This window comes from Petaurus breviceps, unplaced genomic scaffold, assembly GCF_028583685.1.
Source record: "Petaurus breviceps papuanus isolate PSGF00001 unplaced genomic scaffold, PetGlider_PUasm1.0 181, whole genome shotgun sequence".
In the NCBI taxonomy this organism is placed as follows: Eukaryota; Metazoa; Chordata; class Mammalia; order Diprotodontia; family Petauridae; genus Petaurus; species Petaurus breviceps.
This window is the reverse complement of record NW_027185784.1, coordinates 22352089-22370739: the sequence shown is the minus strand read 5'-3', so window position 1 is coordinate 22370739 and position 18651 is coordinate 22352089. Positions and strand designations below refer to the sequence as shown.

Genomic DNA, 18651 nt, shown 5'->3' with positions numbered 1-18651 from the left:
CCATGATCAAAGAAGGAATCTAGAAATCATCCTTCAAGAAATTCTCAAGGTAAATTGCCTTGATGTTTTAGAACCAGAGGGCAAAAGAGGTTGAAAGAATCCACCAAACACCTCCTGAAAAAGATCCCAAAAGGAAAACTCCTAGGACTATTGTAGCCAGGTTCTAGAATTCCCAAATCAAGGAGAAAATATTACAAGCACCCAAGAAGAAACTATTTGAATACCGTGGAAACACAATCAGGATAACACAGGATTTGGCAGCTTCTACATTGAGGGATCTAAGGGCTTGGAATGTGATAATCTGGAGGTCAAAGGAGCTGGGATTAAAACCAAGAATCATCTACTCAGCAAAACTGAGTATCATGTTTCAGGTGAAAATATGGTCATTCAGTGGAATAGAGACTTTCAAGCATTCTTGATGAAAAAACCAGAATTAAATAGAAAATCTAACATTCATATACAAGAAGCAAGAGAAGCATGAGAAGGTTAACATGGAAAAGAAATCATAAGGAACGTATCAAAGTTGAACAATTTTCATTTACTACATGGAAAAATGATAATTGTAACTTATGAAACTTTTCTCAGTATGAGAATAATTGAAGGGAATAGAAATGTGTGTGTATACATACACACACATACATATATGTCTATATAGGAGGGTATATGAATACATATATCAACGTGTGTATAAATGTGTACAGGTATACATACATAGAGGGCACAGGACCAGTTTAATGGGAAGGCATGATACTCAAAAGGTGAAATTAAGAGCTGAGAGAGGAATATAATGAGAGGAGATGGAGAGAGACAAATTGGGGTAAACTATCTCATATAGAAGAGGTAAGAGAAAATGGTTACAATGGAGGGGAAGAACAAGAAGTCAAAAGGGAATGGGTCAACCTTATTCTCACTGAATTTGGCTCAAGGAGGGAATGACATACACACTAAATAGGGTATCTCACCCTACAGGAAAGTAGGGGGGAAGGGGATGAGAGGGGGGATGATAGAAGGAAGGGCAGGCTGGGGGAGAGGGAAGTTAGAAGCACCCACTTTAGAAAAGGGACAGGATCAAAGTAGAGAATAGTACAAGTGGGAGGTGGGATAGGAGGGAGGGAAATATAGTCAGTCTTTTACAATATATCTACTAGGGAAATGTTTTACATAGCTACACATGTACAACTTACATTGAATTGCTTATCTTCCCAGTAAGAGTGGGTGACAAGGGAGGAAGGGAATGAATCTGGAATTCAGTTATAAAATCAAATGTTTAAAATATATATGCATATATATTATTATAAATATTATTTTACATGTAAATGGGAAATAAGTTATACAGGCACTGGGGCACAGAGATCCACCATGCCCTACTGGAAAGTCAGAGGGGGTATGGGAGAAGATATGGGAGAGAGCAAATTGGAGGAGGGGATATCCAGTGGGATCGCTATTTCAGGGTGGTAGGTAGGGGAAAAATGGGGAGAAAATTTGTAACTCAAAATCTTGTGGAAATAAATGATGTACCCTAGAAGTTAATAAAGCATTTGATAAAAAAAATAAAGAAAGAATATTTTCATGATAATGGAATATAAATGATTACTTAATTTTTATAACAATTTTAAGGTTTTTTTATCATTAAAAATTTTTTTTATATTTATAGGAATTACTTAGGGGGCTACTAGGTGGCACAGTGAATAGAGCACTGGCCCTGGAGTCAGGAGGATCTGAGTACAAATCTGGTCTTAGACACTTAACATTTACTAGCCTTGTGACCTTGGGCAAGTTGCTTAATCCCAATTGCCCTGCCCTCTTCCCCCCACCCCCACCCCAAAAGCAAAAAATAAAACAAAGAATTACATAGAAGATATTTTATTTAAAAGCATCATAAGCCTTTGCCCTGCAGTGTAGCTGATAGTACTGGACTTGGGTGTTACTAAATCCTGGTTTCAAATGGTTCCTCTGACACTTCCTAGATCTATGATCCTGGGTCAAGTCACTTGACCCCTTGTGTCTTACTTCCTCATGTATAATATGAGAAGTTCAGATCAGATGACCCTTAAAGTACCTGCCAGCTCTAAAACTTATCCTATGGAATGCCTCCTTCTTATAACCATAAATCCATAACCAAGATACCATCGTTTACAGGTTAGCAACTGAAATTGCCTTTTTGATAATTTCACACAAGGAAACAAAATGTTTCATGATTATTGACTTTGCAAATATGTAAAGTGCTAGATAAAACAAGTGATTTTCAAGTGATTATACAGAGATACATGGAAACTTTTAAAACTGATATAAATTACATGTACAAGATATTAATAGTTATTCTGTCTTTTAAGATTTTCATGACTTTATGTACATTATCTTATTTGAGCCTTACAACACTCCAATAAGGTCCCGGATTTTTCCATGTTAGAAAAGTTGAGTTTTATGGAAGTTAAATTACTTTCCTTTGACTACAAAGTTACCAAGTGTCAAAAGCAAAATTTGAACTCAGGTCTTCCTGACTTCAAGTTCAGCACTTTATTGACAGACATTTATTTCTTCTGGAGAAAGGCCTTAGCTTTGTTATAAAATATTAAGAAATGCTATTATAATAACGTAGTCTGAAAGTTCTTGGTCTCCCCTGAATTAGAAACCTAATTAATTAATCTTCATAGACTGGAAGGAATAAAGATGCCTTGAAGGCAAACTTGGAAAATCTGTTTAATTCAATTAAATAAGTATCTTCTAGCCACCCCATCACCCCCTCACTTTCTGTTCAAATTTAAAGGGAAATAGTTGAAAGGGAGTGATTGGTTGGGCATCATACTGCATACCTGTAATGCCAGGCACTAAACAGGTGGGTCCCTTGAGCTTGTGAGTTCTGAGATACAATGAGCAATGTAGGTGTCTGCATTATATTCATCATCAATGTGGTAAGCTCCCAGGAGAAGGAGGACATCATATTGTTTCAGAAAGGACAAACTGGTCCATGTCAGAAATGGAGCAGGTCAAAGTTCCCATAACAGTAAGCAGTGGGACTGGGCCTCCAAATAGGCCCTGTACTTTCATAATGGGAAGGTCTAGTTTTAGTGGGGGAAGGGGGATTGTTTGGTTTCAGGAATATTTTCTCAAAGGGTACTTAGACATTACTATTTTCCTATTTAAGAACTGTAAGCTAAATATTTGAACTACATACTACTTAAACTAAAAAAAACAACAACAACCTTATATTTAACAATAAAGTTTGCCATGTAAATTTTCATCATTAATATAATAAGTAGAAATTAATTCAGTAAAAAAAGGGTATTTTGATATACAAGTATCTATCTACATATCAATATCTATTTATCTTTTTGGAGGGGTGACACCTGGGTGATTTGGGGTTAAGTGATTTGCACAAGGTTACGCGGCTAGTAAATGTTAAGTGTCTGAGCCAAATTTGAACTTAGGTTCTCCTGATTCCAGGGCTGGTGCTCTATTCGCTGCGCCACCTAGCCACCCCTGTTTTTATATTTATAGCAGCTCTTTTTGTGGTGGCAAAGAACTGGAAATCAATGGAATTCCCCTCAATTCAGGAATGGCTAAATAAGTTGTGGTACATGAATGTAACGGAATAATATTGTGCTATAAGAAATGAGGAGTAGATGGACTTCATAATAACCTGGAGAGACTTATATAAACTGATGCTGAGTGAGGAAAGCAGAACTAGGAGAACTTTGTATACAATTACAGACACATTGTATCTGTAATGACTGCCTTTGCTAGACTGGGCTCTTCTCAGTAATGCAAGACGATAAGACAGCTCCAAAAGAATCATGATGGATATCCACATCCAGAAAAAACAACCACAGAGTCCAAATGGAAATCGAAGCAAAACTACTTGCTCTCTTTTGTGTTTCATTTTGTTTGGTTACTTCTCCCTGTTCATTCCATTGGTTATAACTCTTCTTTACAACTTGACTAATGTTTAATGCAAAGGTATTTGTAGAACCTATATTGAATTGCATGCCACCAGGGAAGAGGAGAGGGAGAGGGAGAAAATTTGGAATTGAAGGGATTGTGGAATTGAATGTTGTAAACTAAAACTAAATAAATAAATTCATTTTTTAAAAGGGTATTTTGATAAGCAATGAAGAAAAGCTTGTGAACCAATATTGTCTCTAAGAAACTGGCTAAAATGCAGTGCTGTTTTTCATGCACTCTCAAATCAACTTGACTATAATACACATATATAAGACTATTACAGTGAGTACACAAACAGGTTCTAAAAACAGACCTCCTGTAGCTGCTCTCTATGCTGTAGTATGGGGTGGAAAAGAAAATGATGCTGGGGAGAGGTTTTATATTTATGTACATTTCTATTAATGTGAAGTAGAAGCACTTTTAGGACAAGAGCCTTTTAATGTATAGAACTCAGAATTACATGCATTTAACAATAATTATGAAATTAAGACTTAAAACATTAGTTTTACCTGGAGATACTTCCTCTTTCTGTCTGACAGTGTGGTCCTTTGTAAATTTTACTCTCTGATGTGCTCTGATACAAGTCTTGCAGAGCCATTCAACACACTCTACACAAAAACCATTTGCTTCTGCATTGTCTTCACAGCTTGTGCAAACCTAGTTTAAAAAAAAAAAAAGAGGGAATACAGAAGATGGTTATTTGAGAAAAATGAAAGGACAATCCATATTTAACATTTGTTCATGGCAATAATACCAAATAAATGCTATCATCAATATGACCCGACACTATCAATTCCCATTTCAATGGCAATTGCAAAGATTAAATATCACACAAATACCTTGGTTTTTTACTGCCAACAGAAGGTAGGCAATTCACAGAGGAGTTGAAATGAAGTGGGCCAGGTGAGCTTGTGGAAACTGAGCCAATTTTATTCATCTGAGGGTCCAGTATACATACTGAAAAACTGCACAGTCATCATGAGCCACTTTCTTGGGATACTTCCCGTGCCCTCGTTCTCATCTGCCTCTTACGTAACTGCCTTGTTCACTATCTTGGTTATCATGGTACAAGGCCGGGCAGGATGTTCCAAACCTCCCCAGCATGGAAGAATGATAAGCGGAGGACAAAGAGCAAAGCAACATCGTAAGATAATAAGCTCGGAAGGATGGGAACAAGGGAGACTTTGGCCTGGATCCGTGTCCCTTTGGACAACTTCTTAGAGCTAGCCCTCAATGTTGCCCCTTACGTCTCCCCCGTTTTGTTTTACTAGGAGCTTGAGGTGGTGGACATCTGTCCCTATCAAGGTGGATCATGATGTAGCAAATCTTGTAGAACAAGCAAAAACAAAGCATATGATAATAAATAATGCTACCCAAGAGAGTAGGAGAAGTCCCAGGGCTGGTGTGTTTTTTAATATATTGGTCACGTCCAATTTTCCCAAAATGTCTTACACCAGGGTTTTATGGTCAGACCAGCAAAGTGACTTTCAGCAATATCATGAGTAATATCGGACAAAAAAGATAGAGCAGTTGAAAAATTACTGTTATGCCAGATACCTTCCAAATGATCTTTTACCTTATTCCATTCTACCATACTTGAATTATAAAGTATATGCGTAACACAAATAATAGAGAAATGATAATCACACTTCAATGAAACTCAAGTTTCTGTAAGCTTGGTCTCTCACAAATTCTCCTGTTTCTTTTAAAGCATCTAATTTTTGCTGAAAGTCTCTATTTTAACTCATCACCTAAATACAATACTAACTGTTCTAATACATTGATCTTATACAAAAGATCCTTATCTATAGTCTGTTGTATTGTAAGGGCTACAGAAATATTTTTTGATGATTCATTAACATACTGTGCAGTTTGGATTTTTTTCTTAGTAGAGAAATTGTAGCCACAATGGTTGAAATTATCAACAATGATAGACAAAATAATAGTAGGGCAGTGAGTCTAGTAACAATAAGTCTGACATAACTTTCTATCCCCTCTTTTTAAGAGATCAGAAATTTTATGTAATGCATATCCCCTGATGTGCAATACTAATCATGAGTGACATTACTTGGAAAAAAGCTGTTTAGAATGTTAACAATTACGACAACAAATCCCTAGGAGATACACATTGAGTAAGAATACAATGAATGCAAATCATATTCCATACATAAGAGTCATACATAGACAGGTATATCCATAAGTACACTGGAAGAGGAGTCTGGTCATAAGTTTACACTGGCAAATTGAGCAGTTTGTAATTCACTTAGTGAATAAATAGAAGACAGGTTGCAATTAGTCCTGTGATAATCTTGTAGTTTTTGTGCTACAAATCTTTTCTGTGCAGGTTCTTCCAAAGTCTGAAGCCAAAAGAAGGTGGTTCAACAAACAGTACAGTGACATCATAATCACTAATACAGCATGTAAGGGTATAAGTTAAACAAGTAATGTTCCATTGGAAGGTAGTATCATCTTGCGCAAATGTGAGATGCTAAGCTACTTCTTCTTGGGTTGTTTTGGTGCAAGGGATCTCCTGATTCTCTGTCTCTGATTTCTCAGTGTCTGCATGAGTGGTTAATTGTGGAATACACTTGGACATTTTGTTCTGCATAAGCAAGGCCTCGTGCCTACAGTAAGTAGTAAATCCCCACATTACTTTCATTGTGGTAATATGTGCATGTGTTCAAATTGTTTTGTTGTTGGTGCATACACAGTTTCAGTGATGCATAAAAATTCAGGGTATTTAAGGCAGCAAGCTAATTGTCTTTGTGGTGTATTAGTCTTTATTTTTGTAAATAGGTTTTTATATCTGTATTCGGTTTTTCAATTATTCTTTGACCGGGATTAGAAGGGTTATTATGGCTGTAATTAAGTTTATTTGAAAAGATCAGAAAAAGATTGAAATAAATCTGCTAGTGTAGACGGGGGCATTAGTGGGTTTCAATAATTTTGGAATGCCCATTGAAGCAAAAGATTGTAACATAGGGTTGATTACATTGTGTACAGCTTCCCCCAAATGAAAGGAAACAAAGGTAAAAGAAAGAAACATATCTTTTCTGATATGTATATAGGATAATTACCAAAGGGAGGATAATGAGATGCATTGTAATGGCGATTACTGGAGAAGTAATATACATAACACATTGAGAGTAGTTTTTAATGATCTGTGCAGCTTGTTCCTATGGCATTATTTACATAAAGTATGTGCATTTCGATGAAAATGAGAGTGAAATAAAATAGCTCTATGAATATTTTGGGGAAAAAGAGTTGGAAAAACTTGAACTTTTTGATTAATGGCCCTATTATTTTGATAAAGAGGTCCAGGAAGTAAAGAATTAGCTCTAATATGGGTTAAACAGATTGTGACCTCTATCTTATGAGAGTTTATAATCTTAGAAAAAAGGTTAAAAGGGTCTGTATTCCATGTGTGTTCAAGTTTAGCAGTATCAATATGTTGGCATACGTACACTGAATATTTGCTATCCGATACAACATTAAGGGGTGCAGATTGAGCAGAAGTAGAGTATTAATAATTTTATCATTATTAGAAGCAATGTAGTAGCTTGCATTTCCAGGAAGCTGTTAAACAAAAGAAGTTCCTGACTAGAACCTTACAACTGAATAGTAGACATTTTTAAATCCTTGTTTCACAAAGCTTGGTTATTCTCTGATAATATTCATTTTAGAAGAAAGAGATACTTTAGGAATTGAATCTTTTTCCTATAATAAGTTCAGACACTACTTAACTCTTGCTTAGGTCATGGAATGACTATACACTGAGATGAAAATAGCAAAATCTGTTCTACTTTATCTATAAAATGTCTGGGAAATGAAAGTTTTAGTAGGCCTCCTAAAAATCACACTAGAGATTAAAAAGAAATTTTAAAAGTATATCCCCTTTACTCAAAACAGTTTTTTTTTTAAACAATCTGGGTTAAGTAACTTGCTCAAGGTTACACGGCCAGTTATTTTGTGTGGGTGTTAAGTATCTGAGGCCGGAACCAAACCCAGGTCTCCCGACTCTGGGGCTGGCCACCCCTCAAAATAATTTTAAGATTCATAAATGATCACTGTATTTTTATGAAGAAAAGTAGTTGGAAGGTTTTAAAATGATAGCTGTTTTTACCTTGAAACAAAAACAAACTTTTAAGATTGAGATTCATTTAAACTAAATTGGTGTAAAATGTCCTCAAGTAACATGAATCCTGAATATTTTTATCAAACTAGATTTCTAGTTAATTGCAGAATTTCTTAGGTATCACAAAGGTTTTTAGAAGGTATAGTAATTGAATCTCATATTGGTAACAGTTAAGAATCTGATTACAGTACCTTTAAGAGCTATTAGTTTTAGAATCCTTTTAGACAATGATAATCTTTTAAGGTGGGCCTTAAGTAGTTTAAGTTTCTGTACATGTTCTAAACCTTGGGGAAAAATAATATTAGATTTCCTAGTGAGCTAACACAAAAGAGTTCATATCCTTTACTGACTACTTGCTCTGATCATAAAAATTCGCTGTAGGAAGAAAAAAGTATGAATGTGTGAATTAAATAATTCTATTCCCCCCCCCTTTTTTTTTTGCTTTTTGGAGGGGCAATTGGGGTTGTGACTTGCCCAAGATTACATGGCTAGTTTTTTGTGTTAAATGTCTGAGGCCAGATTTGAACTCAGGTCCTCCTGACTCCACGGCTGGTGCTCTATTCACTGCATCACCTAGCCACACCTAAATATATTCTTAAGTGCTTTTTATTTTAAGCATCAATTTTCACCAATCACAGCCTAGAGCCAGTTACAGATAATTTTATTCTCATGGAGCTGTAATAAACAATAAAGATTTACTAGGTCTCTTTTATATATAAGGAATTCCATTTAACACTTTTCTTTTCTCCAATTTAAACTTGTCCTGGTGTAAAAGTCAATTGTTAGAAATCTTATTAATGTTTTGCAACTTCTTAGCAAGTTAGGTTCATTATTTAGGAACTATAAAACTAAAACAAGTTACTTTCCCAGGCTAAATGGCATTGCCTATAGAGATAGTTTCCAGGGGCCTTGGCAATTTTACAAAATAAGAATAAATGCCATGAACTTTTAGGGAAGGGCTGGTGGTGATGTCCCTGCTTTGTCAAATCTCATACATACAGGAGAAATGTTCCTAATGGGTAGAATTAATCTGAATAAAGTTTTCACCCAGTCTCCTTTCCACATACAGTAAGCAATTAACAATTTTAAGTTTTAGCATTAAAACAATAAAATAACTTAGTTAACAATTTTCATAACTGATAGCCAAATTGTTTTAGCTGTAACCTCCTCTTCCACCACCAGTAATGGTGTAAATACCTGGTTTCCTATATGACATATACAAACATTATAAAACAAAAGTGACATAACTTTTTACACAAATTCTTTCCTTTTAGTTTCAACAAAAATCAGATTTAAAATTTGCTTATCTGACACTATTTCTGGCTTACATTGATTCCTCAATTTTTACTATATAATAGAATTTTACTATAGTTTAAGTTTAGGAAGACCATAATAACACAATGGCTTTGTGATGTTAATTGTATTTCGAAATCATCATTTGAGAAAATAGAAAATTGGGCTTATCAAGTGCAGAGGTTTTTCTCCTCTCCCCAAAGTTACAGAACCTGATTGATGGATTCTGGAGTTAGAAAGGAGAGGTCTGTCAGCTTGCTTAAAGGTGTGGGCTTCAGGGTGCCCCAGGGCTGTTGCCAGTGGGTTCCTTGATATAATTAGTATGCTTCCTTCCTTTTCCCAGATTAAGGAGGGTAACTCAAATTCCCTATTATTCTTCCACACACTCTTTTTTAATCTCATCTGGGACGAGAAGCTTTAATAAATTTTTGTAAAATGTTTGCAGCAGATTTAATTTTTACTTCAGTAAACTTCGGTGCTATGTATGTTCCTTAAAAATTTCTTGGGAAGTAAAAGCTTTTAACTTGCCAGTTAGATGGAGTAGGACTCTGGGAAAAAACCCATGGTGCTATGCCCCTTTTCTCTGTACTGGAGAGCTTAAAGCTTCACCTTTGAGGTGTTGCTTTTTCAGATCTTTGTAATTTCCCAATTTGCCTTAGTGCCAAATAGTATAATAAATTCTGACTCATCTTTAGCATCAAATTAGGAGTGATACTTTTCACATTTCCAAAAATAACCAGAATGAATTCAATTAATTTTTGGTCGCATCCTGATACTTAAAACTTTTCTCTTTTAAGTGAGGCAGGAAATGGTTAAATGCTCGATAGTTTGCCTCTTTGATCTCAGGGGGAAAAATTCCCTTTCATGTCTCTTTTTGGGAAGTCAACTTGGCCAGGGTTAGAATCCAGGGAGAGTTGTTCTTCTGCTATTTCCCAAAACTTTCCAAACCTTTACTCCCAAAACCTTTGTTCACACTCTCTGTGCAAATAGTTTATACCTTTCTTAAACTTCCTACCCATGCTCCTCTCTTTGCTACATGCTTAAATTTCTTTCTAATTGTGACCTGACACTTCTACACTCTTCAACCTGCCACTACCATCTTATAACCTATATAATAAAATGCTTTTTCTCTGACTTTCTCCCTCCTCTCCAGCCAGCCATTTGTTTTCTAGAGAGAAAGAAGGGAGAGGGGGAGTGAAAGGTATAACAACATTCCAAGGAAAGTCCAGCAGTCCAGCTGCATTTTATACCTTACAGGGTGTCAGATTATTCACACTCACACAGAGACACAAAAACAAAACAGATACAGAATACGACAGGAAGAGTGCACTCATAGAAATTGTTAAAGATCGTCTGCAGAAATCAGACATTTATTTGGTCCTCCAGAATGGTAACAGAGGCCCAATAAGACTTACTTTGAAATTCTCTTTTTATCTGTTTCTAATAGGAACAGCTATGTCACACTGAATTGTTTGAGCCACTTTTGGCACTTTCATTTTTAACGTTAAACATCTTTTTAATATATTCCATAGAAAAAAGGGCAGAAATGGGGAAATGCTAGAGTCCCTCCTCCATGTTCCTACACATTCCAAGAATTCTTGTAACTTACTGCTAGTGATAAGTAATCCTCTTTCTCTTTTTGAAAGTCTTAGATAATATTCTAAGTCTCTGCTTCTGCCCTGTACTTGACTCATACTTTCTGGATTTTTTTCCCGTGGTTTTGAGCCGCGTGCATGCTTCAGCTACAAAATCAAAAGCAGGTTGTATAAAAACTGGCAGATTTTCTCCTGAGACCAGGTCCCTTTCTTTTTCTTGTCCCTAATCCCCCACTAAGCCTGGTGCTCTTTTAGCCCTAAAACTGCTACAAGCCAGGTGACCTATCATTTTCTTTACCTCTGAGGTGCCTCCTCTGCTAAGGTCTCTGGAGTCTGAAGGAAGCTACTCTTCTCATATCTTCTTTCAGGTTCCTGTGTCAGGTGCCACTTGCTGCCAGAAGCAGGTGGGCATTTCACAGATGAAATGAAATGAACATGGGCCAGGTGAGCCAGTGGAAACTGAGCCAATTTTATTCATCTGAGGGTCCAGTATATATACTGAAAAACTGCACAGTTATCATGAGCCACTTTTTTGGGATACTTCCTGGTGCCCTAGTTCTCATCTGCCTCTTACGTGACTGCCTTGTTCACTATCTTGGTTATCATGGTACAAGGCCAGGCAGGATGTTCCAAACCTCCCTAGCATGAAAGAATGATAACCGGAGAAGAGCCATCATCCTAAGATAATAAGCTCAGGCGGATGGGAACAAGCTCAAGGGAGACCTTGGCCTGGATCTGAGGATCTTTGGGGAACTTCTTAGAGCTAGTCCTCAACATCACCCCCTACAGCTTTTTTAACTACATGAAAGAGAAAATATAATTTTATTTTTAAGTAGAAATATTATTAGTAAAACATTCTGTTCCATTTTCCTCTATGGCTGTAGAATGACAATGAAACAGAAAATATATAGCAGTTGGTATGGCTAACATATATTTTCTCTTCTAATTTTTTTTTAAAGAAACAGAACTTGTGATTTATTTTATAGGGCAAATCTTCCTCTACAAAACTATGTTTCATCAGTAACTTAAAGAGAACTATCATGGAGAAAAAGTAACATGCTTAGGATCAGATTGGTAGTATGTTACCAAAGGCTAAAAAATCTAACCCAGGTCCTTCTTGACTCCCAAAGCCAATACTCTATCTATTAGAATATGCTGCTTCCAACTTCTTTAATTAAATTTGCTAATTATTCAGTTTTGGTTTTGAACCCTTCCCATTTTCATGTTTCTGTGTTGCTTATCTCATGTCTTTTAAGTAGGCTCAATTTATTTTATTAAATTCCCATTCTTTCCAGCACTGTAAATTTGCAATTGAGTAAAGCTTTGGCTTCATCCTATAGATGCTAATTTAAAAAACAAAACAAAACACCAAGAACTTTGAATTCATTGATGATGAGGACTCTCTATGAAGAAATACCCCTTACCAACTTAGACTGGCATCTCTTCTTAAATTTAGTCTTGGTTTCTGTAGAAACTATCTAATACAAGTTCATGCTATATTATGATCACTTAATTAATTCTAACCATTATCTCTTACTTTGACAGCTTTATCAGGCTTCATTGAGAACCTTGCCAGCACTACTGCACAAGAATTCACTTCAATAAATGAGGATTCAGCACAAGGGAGACTTCTTCATGACTTCAGCTAGGCATCTTCTAACAATATACTCTAAAGCTTTCGATTTCCTCTGCATTACGAGACTCCTACAAATAAAATACGAAACTAAGTCCTCCAAAGTTCTATGTAATCATAAATCATAGGTTTAGAGCTGAAAGAGACTTTAGTTTGTGGATGAAGAAACTATCTCTGAGAGAGACTGAATGTCCAAAGTCAAACAGGTAAAGTGGCAAAGTCAGAATTGGAATCCAGTTTGTCTGACTCCAAAAATCAGTATTCTCTCCATTGTACATTAAACTGAATTTTATTACATGCCATAATTCAATAGATAATGGATGCTATTTCATAAAGTCAGGAAGATAAGAAACTTGCATAAAGTCAAAAGTAGGTGTCATAACATCACAGATTAATATCTCAAAGATAACTTAGGTCATCTAGTTCAATATACTCATTGTACTTAGAAGGGAGACACAGAATGGTTATGGATTTCCCCAAGGTCACATAAGTGCCAGGTGGCACTGCCAGCATTTGAAATCAGGTCCTTTTAGCTCTTCCTTTTCTACCATTTATACCTTGTATTCTCACCATCATCAAAATATCAGGTACACTGAAAATATACTAACCCTCCTGTCACTGGTGATATTAAGCACAAGAGAGAAGTGATAACCCTATAACAGACTTCACTGTTTTGTTTTTGGGCAACAGAAATATAGTCTATTGCAAGGCTTTCCCTTGAAGTTTTTTTGACGTCTGACAGAATCTGCCAAGCTTGCAGTTCACTGTACAGTTTTTTGAGAACTTGAGGTCACTTCCATGCCACAATAAATCAGGATTGCAGAGTGCCTGCATGACAGAACTCAAATCTTCTTTAAAAGAATTTATGCATAAACTGTGATCTGTAATGTTACTGATATAGGTATGATTCCCTTAAGACTACAGCCCACAACCTACCCATGTCCTCTTACAGTGTGGGACTTGTCTACATCTTCCTATATATCCTCCATAGGGATCCCCAGATAAGGTGTTAGGGACCTCCTTCTTACTCTCTTGACATTGCATGGATCCCAGGGGAGCACACTGATTATTCACTTGTAATCTTTCACTCTTGCCCTATGACTAGCTTCTTAAATAATATCGTTTTAGGTACCTTCTCTCGAGGAGCTCTTAGTTGCTAACATTTGCAGCTTTCTCACACCCACTTGGAGTTTGTGATTGCCCTTATGGGTGACCCTCAACTTGAATTATTCATTAACTGTGGTATCCTATGGCTCATATACCAATTCATACACCAACACTGAAAGAACACTGATGTTAATCAGGTAAGTATGTGATTCATGGAGTAACTTGAAAACACTAAAAGAACTGTGCAACTTCCAAAAGGCAGGCAACCAAGCCACTCTTGTAGCCCTCTTCAATTCTGGGACTATCCTCTCATTCATTTAGTCAAGTGATGCTACACAAATAATGTGAACAAAGGAAGTGTTCCACACCAAAAAAATTGCCTAAAGCACAGGATTTCTGTGTCTACCTAGTCTAGTAAACTACTCTTCCCATTTTTTTCCCTCTCCAAGTGCCTTTCAATTCCTTAGGTAGGGAACAAGAGGATATGAAAAATCTAAACGTGATACAGCTCCAGTGTTACTGCAGGTGAAAAAAGTTTTTTTGTTTTTTAAAGTACATACCAAAACTTAGAAGTCTTTATTTTTTGCTGGGCTAGAAGTATTATCCTTTTCAACAGAAAGTCATTTTGCTGAGCCAAGTTTCCTTTAAACATTTTTTCATGCAAGTTTTTTCTTTTCACTTTTATATGAAGCAATCATGGTTTGAAACTGCCACCGTCCTCTACCGGAATACTTTTAACTTAAATTTCGTTTCAACTGTAAGCTGGTGTTTCATTCTCCCTCCCTTCCCCCCCCCCCCCAATGTTCACTGGGTGCGATGCTTTCAGACCTTATCAGCCTCCAATGTTGTGGTAGCTGATTTTTTCTATCAAGTGACATCCCAATTAAACGTTATATTTTAGTAAAAAGGAAGCCACATAACATTATGAGAGTACCTTATGAATCAAAAAATGAATCTGTATCTAGTCCAATCACCTGTATACATTCAGATCAACAAGGACAAAGATTAAATTCAATATCAAACTAGAAGGAAAAAGATGTGAGAAATGGTATACAACTAAAAACTGACCCATTGAAAAGCTTGCTGATGGCAAAAAATGAGAAACACATGAAGGACTAGGATTAAACTTCTATGTAAAATTACTATAAATGATGAAAACCTATTTGCCCTAAAGAGACCAAGACTAAATCTTACCTTAGCAAGCACATGATTCCTAGCCATGCAGAAGTACACAGCAAATGGGCAGCTAGGCGGAACAATGGATAGAATGCTTGGACTGAAGTCGACTCATCCTCCTGTGTTCAAATCCAGCCTCAGATACTACCTAGCTGTGTAACTCTAGATAAGTCACAATTGCTTCCCAAAAAGAAGTATATGGCAACCACCAGCATAGTCACAAAGGCTGCAAAAAATGTACACTGAAAGTTTGTAGGAGATTATGATCAATACCACCTGACAAAAAAAAATGAAAAGTGATAGGAAAAAAAACTTGTTGAAAGACCAAATTAAATGATGTATCTGAAGGACATTTAAAGTTAAAACCATAATGAATAAGCCAACAGGTGAAATATGGAAAATACATGTTAAGTTTTTATAACTTTTTTTCCGGGGGGGGGGGGGGGGGCCACCAATGATGGCAGTGCTACCACATCTGGACCAATAAAAATCATAGTCCCAGATGCACTGCATGAAGAAGTGGAAGTGATATTGAAGAAAACTAAGGAGCGGAAAGCAGCTAGACTAGACCAGGTATATAATGGAAAGCTGTACTGGAGGTGGTGATTTTAAAGATACTGAAGAATCACAAAATTCTTAACATATCTGAAAGAGGGAAAGGTAGAAGTATGAGGAAAATCTTTGACTGAAAACAAAAAAATGGAGAAGAAAATATTAATACCTATGAACTCAAACGTCCTTCATATTCCTGTAACATTTTTATAAGAATTGACATTCAACAAGAATACCTTTAATGAGAAAACAGAAAGGAATAGAAGAAATCTGGTAAACAGTATTCCAGAAGAGATCAAATATTTATGGTTAAAGTACTTGATTCAGTAGAGATGTTCCACTAATGTTTCCTATGCATGTGGTAAAATCATCTAATTTACTTAATGACTCTTCTGATTATAAACGTGAAGAAAAAAATATAAAAGAGGGACATGTAATCTACTCGCAAAAGACATCTGTCACTGTCATGTAGAATGTCCAGAAAAGGGGCGGGTAGGTGGTGCAGTGAATAGAGCACTGGACCTGGAGTCAGGAGGACCTGGAGTTCAAATCCAGCCTCAGACACTTAACACAAAAAACTAGCCGTGTGACCTTGGGCAAGTCACTTAACCCCAATTACCCTGCCTCCCCCACTCCAAAGGAAAAAAAAGAATGTCCAGAAGAGAGTTTAAATTAAAATACTTAAGTTCTCTACACATGCTTCACTTGTGGACATTATGCCCATGATCATTCTAAAGAGGATAGCTATACTATGGAGGCTGGAAAAACAATAAAGTATGTTTATCTGGGGTGGCTACTGTCACTGTCGTGTAGAATGTCCAGAAAAGGGGTGTCTCAGTGGTGCAGTGAATAGAGCACTGCCCTGGAGTCAAGAGGATCTAAGTTCAAATCCAGCCTCAGATACTTAACACAAAAAACTAGCCGTGTGACCTTGGGCAAGTCACTTAACCCCAATTGCCCTGCCCTCCCCTCTCCAAAAACAAAACAAAAAAAATCAAATAAAAGAATGTTTATTAGTCCAGAACACAGAATTGACAGCTGCATAAACCCTGCCTATTACTAGTTTCCTGTACTGACACTGGATAGACACAGTAAAGGAGACAATGAGCCAGGCTCAGTACTGAAGAGGTAAATAAAATGTTTTGTCTTTTATAACAAGTTTGTATGGTTCTACCTGAAAACAAAAAAAGACCCTGAAAGTCCCATCTGTTTAACATCAATGTTCTTGACATGAATATATAAAAGAATTTAAAAATCCATTTTACGAGGAACAAGTAAATTCTATCAGTAAATTGCAGTTCCTTAAAAAGAAATTACATAGCTGAGTACTGTAAACATCAACAGAGAAATTTATAGCCAGAAAAGATGAGCTAGCCACAAAGCAAAAGTAAGGGTTGTAAACTACAAGCATACAATGACCATATTAAAAACAAAAACTATGATAATCATGTGATAATTTTGATACAGAAAAGGCTTTTAACAAAATACAATGCCCATTCTTGTTTACAACACTAGAAAGTACAAAAATTATTGGAGCTTTCCTTTAAAATGTCAAGCTACATCTATCTAAAACCAAGAAAGAACTTATCTCTAATGGGGAGAAGCTACGTTTCCCAGTAAGATAAAAAGTTCAGGAAGCAATTATAAGCATTACTACACAATACTTTACTAGAAATGCTAGGGATATCAATAAGACAAGAAAAAGAAAATCAAAGAATAATCACAAGCAACAAAGAACCACACTATGACTCTTTACAGATGATGGTATACTTTAAAAAACCCTAAAGAGTCAACTAAAAAACTAACTGAAACTATTACCAACTTTAGTACAGTTATAAGATATAAAATAAGTCCACACAAGTTATCAGAATTTCCAAATATTACCAATAAAAGAGAAAGAAAGAAAAATCCCATTTACAACAACTGTACACACACAGGAACCACATAAACATAATTACAAAACACTCTTCACACAAAGACTGACCTAAATAACTGGAGAAATTGCTTATGGGTAGGTAGGCCAATCCAATATAATGACAACTGGTAATGTGACAAAGGTAACTAAATTTAAAAGCTATTAAAAAAAAATCTTTGTGAAGAAACAAAAGGTTAAGAATATCATGGGAAATAATAGAAAACTGTGAATGAAGGGGGATTAGCAATAATAGTTATCAAACTATACTATAAAAAAATTTTATACTAATAGGGAGGTTGATCAGTTGATGAGGAACAAATTACATACATAATATACTTCTTAAACAAATGAGCACAGTAACCTATGGTTTGATAAACCTAAAGACCACATCTGTTGAAGCAAGAACCCAGTATTTGACAAAAACTCTTTGGAAAACCGCAAAGTAGCCTGTAAGAAACAAAGAATAGAAAAATATCTCAAACTGTATGAGATAAGCTCAAAACAGGTATGGAATTTAGATGTTAAGGATGACAGCATAAAGCAAGTTAGTAAAGTGTAGAAGAAATTATCTTTCACACATACAGATAAGGTAAGACGTTATAAAGAAACGAGACAGAGCAGAGCATAGAAGTATAATGGATAATTTTGATTATGCGAAATTAAAAAGATTTTGCCCAAACAAAACAAATGCAACTAAAATTATAGGAAAAGCATACAAATGGAGGGGAAAAGCTTTGCAGTAATTTTTTCTGATAAAGATCACATTTCTAAAGTATGTATTTTAGAAATATAGGTACTGAGTCAAGAATAAGAGTCATTCCCAATTGATAAATGCCCAAAATATTTATCAACAGGCAGTTTTCAGAGGAAGAAATCCAATCAATAGCCATATTAAAAAAAAAACTCTAAAATACTAATAGAGATACGCAACTTAAAATAACTAAGATTTTTTTAATCTCATATCCATCAGACTGGTTAAAAACACAGAAGGAAAAAGACAAATGCTAAAGGAGATGTGGGAAAATAGATGTACTAATGAGCTATTGTTGGAGTTGTGAACTAACTAGTGCAATGATCCTGGAAACTATGACTAAGACTATTGACAGTGCATTCCCTTTGACACAGAAATACCACTACTAGGCTAATACTCCCAGGACACAGAGCAAAGAAAGGAGAAAAGACCCATATATGCATATTTACAACAGCTCTTTTTGTCATACTGAGGAATCAGAAATTGATGGATTGGGAAATAGCTGAACAAGTAATTAATGTGACAAAATATTAATGTGTGATAAAAGATAAG

General features: G+C 35.8%; 1 protein-coding gene across 6 annotated transcripts in view; it reads right to left on the bottom strand.

Annotated features, from left to right (window-relative positions):
• TRIM24 (tripartite motif containing 24) overlaps positions 1-18651 on the bottom strand; it is a 151443-nt gene that overhangs the window by 60943 nt on the left and 71849 nt on the right. For all 6 annotated transcript variants that reach the window (XR_011168182.1, XM_069087308.1, XM_069087309.1 and 3 more), the window contains one exon: positions 4452-4599. Coding sequence is in view for 5 of the 6 variants with exons in the window: in XM_069087308.1 (XP_068943409.1) it covers positions 4452-4599 (148 nt within the window). In the remaining variant the exon portion in view is untranslated. The remainder of the gene's footprint in view (positions 1-4451; positions 4600-18651) is intronic.